General features: G+C 39.4%; 1 protein-coding gene across 1 annotated transcript in view; it reads left to right on the top strand.

The window, feature by feature from the left end:
• Window positions 1-7,550, top strand: part of LOC130232524 (multiple PDZ domain protein) — a 123,738-nt gene that overhangs the window by 55,881 nt on the left and 60,307 nt on the right. Inside the window, 5 exon segments of the mRNA XM_056462476.1 lie at window positions 1-13; window positions 15-158; window positions 1,771-1,906; window positions 1,909-1,978; window positions 7,263-7,389. The exon segment at window positions 1-13 is cut by the window's left edge and continues 17 nt beyond it. Of these exon segments, the coding sequence (XP_056318451.1) occupies window positions 1-13; window positions 15-158; window positions 1,771-1,906; window positions 1,909-1,978; window positions 7,263-7,389 (490 nt within the window).

Raw genomic sequence — 7,550 nt, 5'->3', positions numbered from 1 at the left:
GGATGCGATGGTTGTGTGGTGAATTAGCGGACGGTCTGAAGGGTCATGTGACCGAAGAGCCCAGCGGGACGCCGTTAGCCATGTGGGAGACGGAGATCCAGGACATCCAGCTGGAGAAAGGAGAGAGCGGCCTGGGATTCAGCATTCTGGATTCTCAGGTGAGAGGGAAACGGGGAGGAGCCATATATGCTAATTAGACGGATATAAATAGTTGAAGGTAACCTGAGATTGTGTGTGTGGGGGATGGGGGTGCTGGTGTTTTGGCTTGTATATGTGTTTGTGCGTGCTTGTGTGTGTGTGTTTGTGTGTGTGTGTGTGTGTGGCTTGAATGTATTTGTGTTTGTTGTGTGGTGTGTGTGTGTGGCTAGTATGTGTGTTTGTGTGTGCTTGTGTGTGTGTGTGTGGCTTGTAGTGTTTTGTGTGCTTTGTGTATGTTTACAAGTGTGTGTGTGTGTGTATGCATAAATGTGTATGCATGTGTGTGTGAGTGTGTGTTTGTTTTATGTGAATGTGTATGTGTGCATAAGTGTATGTGCGTGTGTGTGTGTTTGTGTGTGTGTGTGTGTGTGTGTTTGTGTATATGTGCAAGTGTGTGTCTGCATAAGTCTGTATGCGGCTTTGTGAGAGTGTGTGTGTGTGTATGCATGTGTGTGAGTACGTGTGTGTGCGTTTGTATGTATGTTTTGTGTGTGTGCATGTGTGTGTTTGTGTAAGCATGTGTGTGCTTGTGTGTGTGTGTGGTGTGTGTGTGTGTGTGTTTGTGTATATTTGCAAGTGTGTGTGTTTGTGTGTATGTGTAAGTGTGTGTCTGCATAAGTGTGTATGCATTTGTGTGAGTACGTGTGTGTGTGTTTGTGTGTGTGTGTGTGTGTGTGTTTGTGTGTATTTGCAAGTGTGTGTGTGTTTGTGTATATTTGCAAATGTGTGTGTGTGTGTGTGTTTTATGTATTTGCAAGTGTGTGTGTCTATGTGTGTGTTTTGTATATTTGCAAGTGTGTGTGTCTCTGTGTGTGTTTGTGTATATTTGCAAATGTGTGTGTGTGTGTGTTTATATATATTTGCAAGTGTGTGTGTCTATGTGTGTGTTTATGTATATTTGCAAGTGTGTGTGTGTCTGTGTGTGTGTTTGTGTATATTTGCAAATGTGTGTGTGTGTGTGTGTTTATGTATATTTGCAGGTGTGTGTGTGTGTGTGTGTGTGTGTGTGTGTGTGTGTGTTTGTGTATATTTGCAAGTGTGTGTGTGTGTGTTTGTGTATATTTGCAAGTGTGTGTGTGTGCATAAGTTTTTGTGCGTGTGTGTGTTGATAACATTTACTGTGTTAAGTCCCTAAATAGATAGCAAATAAAAAGTGTGTGTATTTGTGCGTGCGTGTGTGAGCGTGTATATGTTTATATGCATGTGTTTGTGTGTGTGCGTATATGTTTGTGTGCATCTGTGTGTGTGCGTGTGTGTTGTTTGTGTTGTGTGAGCCTGTGTGTGTGTGTGTTGATAAAATGTTTTACTGTGTTAAGTCCCTATATACTGTAGATAACGAATTAAAAGTGTGTGTATATGTGCGTGTGTGTCTGTGCGTGTATATGTTTATATGCATGTGTTTGTGTGTGTGCGTATATGTTTGTGTGCACCTTTGGTGTGGGTGTGTGTGTGTGTGTGAGTGTTGATAAAATGTGAAACTATTCTCTGTATATAAACAATACACTCTATGTATCGTCCTCATTTAGCTAGCTAATTAACTGTGTGTGTGTGTGTGTGCTGATATGGCTGCAGGACCCGCTGGACCCTCTAAAGACAGTAATAGTGATCCGCTCATTGGTTCCGGATGGCGTGGCGGAGCGTGACGGTCGTCTGCTGCCCGGGGATCGCCTGATGTTCGTCAACAGCATCGACCTGCAGAGCGGCAGTCTGGAGAGGCGGTGCAGGCACTGAAGGGGGCACCTATGGGCAGCGTCCGCATCGGGGTGGCCAAACCTCTGCTGTGGAAAACACCACATCATAGTACTGCTGCTGTCTCTCTGTGGTGTGTGTGTTTATTTGTTTCTTTGCTTGCTTGCATCTATCTGTGTGTGTTTTTGTTTGGGTGTGTGTGTGTGTGTGTGTGTGTGTGTGTGTGTGTTGTGTGTGTGTGTGTGGTGTGTCTGTGTGTGTGCATGTGTGCGTGTGTGTGTGTGTGTGTTTATGTGGTTTTTGTGTTTATGTGTTTTTTGTGTCTATCTGTGTGTGTATATGTGTATATGGTGTGTGTGTGTGTGTGTTTGTTTTGTTTGTATCTGTGTGTGTGTATTTTGTGTTATTGTTTGTGTGTGTGTGTTTGTTTGTTTGTTTGTCTGTTTTTTGTCTGTATGTTTGTGTTTGTTTGTGTCTGTATGTGTGTGTTTTGTGTTGTGTTTAATTGTTTGTGTGTGTGTGTGTATGTCTGTGTTTTGTGTGTTTGTTTGTGTCTATGTTGTTTATGTGTCTTTGTGTTTGTTTGTTTATTTATATTTTTGTTTTTATTTTGTGTGTGTGTGTGCGTGCGTGCGGCGTGTGTGTGTGTTTATGTGTTTATGTGGTTTTGTGTCTGTGTGTGTATGTGTGTGTGTGTTGTTTGTTTGTCTGTGTTGTTTGTTTGTAGTGTGTTGTTTGTGTTTGTATGTGTGTGTGTTTGTGTTATTGTTTGTTACTGTGTGTTTGTTGTTTGTTTTTTGTTTTGTCTGTATGTTGTGTTTTGTTGGTTTGTTTTGTATGTTGTGTTTTTGTGTTGTGTTTGTTGTTTGTTTGTTGTGTCTGTGTGTATTTTTGGTCTTTGTGTTTATTTATTTGGTGTGTGTGTTGTGTGTGTGTGTGTGTGTGTGTGTGGTGTGTGTGTGTGGTGTGTGTGTCTGTGTGTGTGTGTGTGTCTGTGTCTGTGTCTGTGTCTGTGCATGTTTGTTGTGTTTTTTATATGTGTGCGTCTCTGTGCGCATGTGTGTGTGTGTTGTGCGGACATGTTTATGTGTGTCTGTAACTATTTAACTTGTCTACACTGCTAATGATTTTTGCAAAATTCACCCAGTATTTAACTGTAGTATGGACAATATTTTCCTGTAGAACAAGTTATGCGGTATGTTACTGTATTTTACAGTTGCATTGTGAATATTACTGTATTTTACAGTAAAGATGCCGCAATACTGTTAAATACACACACAGCAAGATAAATGGTTGCTGTCCATGTAAATACAGCGTTTTTGCTGTTCTGATTTACAGTAAAGCTACTGGAGATCTGCTGCCAGTGAGTACTGTAGATTCTACAGGAAATTGTCACAGTGTATGTACACTCACCGGCCACTTTATTAGGTACACCTGTCCAACTGATCGTTAATGCACATTTCTATCAGCCAATCACATGGCAGCAACTTGATCAGAGGAGACATGGCCAGACTGGTTCCAGCTGATAGAAAGGCAACAGTAACTCATATAAGCACTCGTTACAAACGAGGTCTGCCAGACAGAGCATCTCTGAACACACAAACAGTCCAACCTTGAGGTGGATGGGCTACAGCAGCAGAAGACCACACCGGGTGCCGCTCCATGTCAGCTCCAGAACAGGAAACTGAGGCTACAATTCACACAGGCTCACCAAAACGGACAACAGAAGATGGAGAACCGTTTGCTGGTCTGATGGTCTCCATTTTCTGCTGCACATTCGGATGCTCGGCTCAGATTTGGCCTCAACCATCATGAAAGCATGGATCCATCCTGCCTTTTGTATCAGCGGTTCAGGCTGATGGTGGTGGTTTAATGGTGTGGGGGAGATTTTCTTGGCACACTTTGGGTCCATTAGTTACCAATTGAGCATCAGTGTCAACGCCACAGCCTACCTGAGTATTGTTGCTGGCCATGTCCATCCCTTTATGACCACAGTGTCTCCATCTTCTGATGGCTACTTCCAGCAGGATAACGCACCATGTCATAAAGCTTGAATCATCTCAGACTGATTTCTTGAACATGACAATGAGTTCACTGTACTCAAATGGCCTCCACAGTCACCAGAGCTCAATCCAATAGAGCACCTTTGGGATGTGGTGGAACGGGAGATTGGCATCATGGATGTGCAGCCGACAAATCTGCAGCAACTGCGTGATGCTATCATGTCAATATGGAGCAAAATCTCTGAGGAATATTTCCAGTAGCTTGTTGAATCTACGCCACGAAGATTAAGGCAGTTCTGAAGGCAAAAGGGGGTCCAAACCGGTACTAGTAAAGTGTACCTAATAAAGTGGCCGGTGTGTGTAATGTGGTATATATCGGGATTCAGTGAATTTTCATGTTGCGGCTGTGTTGTCCCGTAAGGCCTCCGGAAATGAAATCTTCTTAAAGAAATGCTGTGGTTTATCTGAAGCTCTTCAACTTCAGCGAGGCTGCTATCTCAGCTCATTACTCTGGATTGCGTGCACATTTTGGCATCTTTCCTTCTCTTTGTCTCCTGAGGTTTGGAGCGTAAGTTTTGGCTACTGGAGTGCATTGTGGGTCATCTGATCTGAAGATTTAATCTTGCGAGAGGCCCTTTAGACTGCATGAGCTTTTTGTTCTGCTTTACAAGTGCGATAGAGTAACATCACCTCCTAATATGGATCAAATGACCCACTTCCAAGAACCAGAAAGTGGAGAAAACATTTCTTCCTGCTGCTTTTTGAGGGAATCTGTGATCGTGAATATCAATGACGTCTAAAGGATTGATTCCGCTCGCTAACTCAACCTTGCACTACTAACATGCAAAATGACTGATTTTCTAACCAAATCATATCAAATTTAGAGTCTTTTATTGTGTTGGAAGTGGGTGTAATGATCACATGTACTACAAAATAAGAGTCTTTTACTGTATATATTGTATGCAGGGACTGATAAAAACAAAGAATAATTGAAAATAGATAGTGTACTTCTTCCAAAAAGTCTATTTGTATATTTTACAAACAGACAAAATTGTAACCCCAATTAAAAAACAACACTTAGTTTATTACTTTACTCCACAAATATTACTCTAAGTTAGCAATATGCAGTTACATGAAATTTCTGCAATATTATAAACGTTGCACTGTTATTTATCTATTCATTGTTTAAAATAATTTTAAAATATATTCAACGAGCATATTTGTAACGGTTAATCGAAAGACAATGTAAAAGTACTGCCAAATATTGTGTGAAATACAGTTCTATTTACATATATATATACTATATACATATACATCTACTGTATCTAGTAATACAGTATCTTCAAACCAGTCTTACATTTAGCAAAAACACAGTAAAACAGAAATATTGTGAAATGATATTGCCGTTTAAATGAATTATTTTATATTGCAATAGTTTAAGAAACACTCCGTTTTTTTGGAATAGGCTCATTTACTGCTCCTCTAGAGTTAAATTGTTGAGTTTTTACCACTTTTTAATCCATTCAGCCAGTCTCCAGTTCTGGCTGGAGCACTTTTAGCTTAGCTTAGCATAGGTCATTGAATCAGATTAGACCATTAGCATCTCCTTTAAAAATGAATTTTCCTGTCGGTGACAATAGCCTAGTGGTTAGTGCGCTGACACTCATTGCTGATCTGATCTTTGCTCCACTACGTTCCTTTCTGTAAATCTCCACTGTCCTATCGAAATAAAGGTGAAAACTACAAAAAAAAATTATATATAAAAATATTGAAAGCTATTTACAACTTATCTGAAGCTTGGCTTCTGTAGTTACATCGTGTTTTTTAAGTCCAACAGAATATGGAAACTTGCTAATGATATTAAGACAGAGCCTTAAATAGTCCCCAACTAAGTAACAAGTTAACAGCACTGTGTAATAAGGCATGGTACAGCAGCAAATCGTTTTGAGCGAGATGCTAATGGTCTAATCTGATTCAATGATCTATGCTAAGCTAAGCTAAAATGCACCTGCCTGAGTAAAACTCAACTGTTGAACTCTAGACGAGCTGTAAAATGAGCCTATTTCCAAAATAAATAAATAAATATAATGTAAATGATCCATGAGTCAGTAGATTGTGATAATATCACTCATATGGCTAATGGTCTAATACGATTCAATGGTCTATGCTAAGCTAAGCTAAAAGCTGGAGATAGGCTGAATGGATTCAAACCTCACTGTTTAACTCTAGAGGAGCTGTAAAATGAGCTTATTTCCAATAAATAAATCAATATAAAGTAAATGCTTCATGAGTCAGCAGACTGTGTTGATATCACTCCTGATGCTAATGGTCTAATCCGATTCAATGAGCTATGCTAAGCTAAGCTAAAGTGCTCTAATCTGACTCAAAGATTGGCTGAAAGGATTAAAAAATGGTAAAATTCAACTGTTTAACTCTAGAGGAGCTGTAAAATTTCCAAAGAGGAGTCTATTTCCAAAAAGCATAAATAAATATAAAGTAATGTTCCAATGTATATTACCAATGTAAATAGTCGTGAATACTTGTATTTCCAATAAAAGTTTTATTCATTAAGTAAATCCTGCACGAGTCAGAAGATTGTGACAATATCACTCATATGGCTAATGGTCTAATCGATTCAATGGTCTATGCTAAGCTAAGCTAAACCTGAGATAGGCTGAATGGATTCAAAACCTCAACTGTTTAACTCTAGAGGAGCTGTAAAATGAGCTTATTTCCAATAAATAAATCAATATAAAGTAATGCTCCATGAGTCAGCAGACTGTGTGATATCACTCCTGCTGCTAATGGTCTAATCTAATTTAATGATCTATGCTAAGCTAAGCTAAAAGTGCCCCCAATCAGACCTGGAGATTGGCTAAATGGATTAAAAAAAGTTAAAGCTAACCTGTTTAGCCTATTTCCAAAATATTTATAAATATAAAGTAAAAAGCTCCATGAGTCAGCAGATTATGTCGATATCGCTTACATGGCTAATGGTCTAATCCGATTCAATGAGCTATGCTAAGCTAAGCTAAAAGTGCTCTAATCAGACCCAAAGATTGGCTGAATTGATTAAAAATGGTAAATTCAACTGTTTGACTCTAGAGGAGGTGTAAAATTTCCAAAGAGGAGTCTATTTCTAAAAAGAATAAATAAATATAAAGTAAATGTTCCAATGTATATTACCAATGTAAATAGTCGTAAATACTTGTATTTCCAATAAAAGAGATGTTCATTTTATTCATTAAGTAAATCGAGTCAGAAGATTGTGATAATATCACTCATATGGCTAATGGTCTAATCCGATTCAATGGTCTATGCTAAGCTAAGCTAAAAGTGCTCCAATCATTCGGCTTATCAGTGAATGAGCAGAGCTGACGGTTCCCTGTGTTCACAGACGGAGGATGAGGATGGCTCTTCCTCCATGCTCACGGCTCTGCTGCTGACGGAGATCTGTCATGATGATGATGAAGTTGTTTTCCGCGCTGAGCCTGCAGTGGTCAGTGCTCATAAAACACAAAGCATGTTATTAGTGCAACGTTCTTGTAGGAGCGAGATCTGAAATCTGAAAGCCTTTATATATGAGGCAAAAAATGCTGCTTTACTTAGAGATTTTGTCTTGCTTCTAGTACAAATATCTACAATTCTTTAATCAAGAAG

This window comes from Danio aesculapii, chromosome 7 (assembly GCF_903798145.1).
Source record: "Danio aesculapii chromosome 7, fDanAes4.1, whole genome shotgun sequence".
Lineage (NCBI taxonomy): Eukaryota > Metazoa > Chordata > Actinopteri > Cypriniformes > Danionidae > Danio > Danio aesculapii.
Note: the sequence above shows the minus strand (reverse complement) of the source record. Positions and strands in the feature narration are given on the sequence as shown.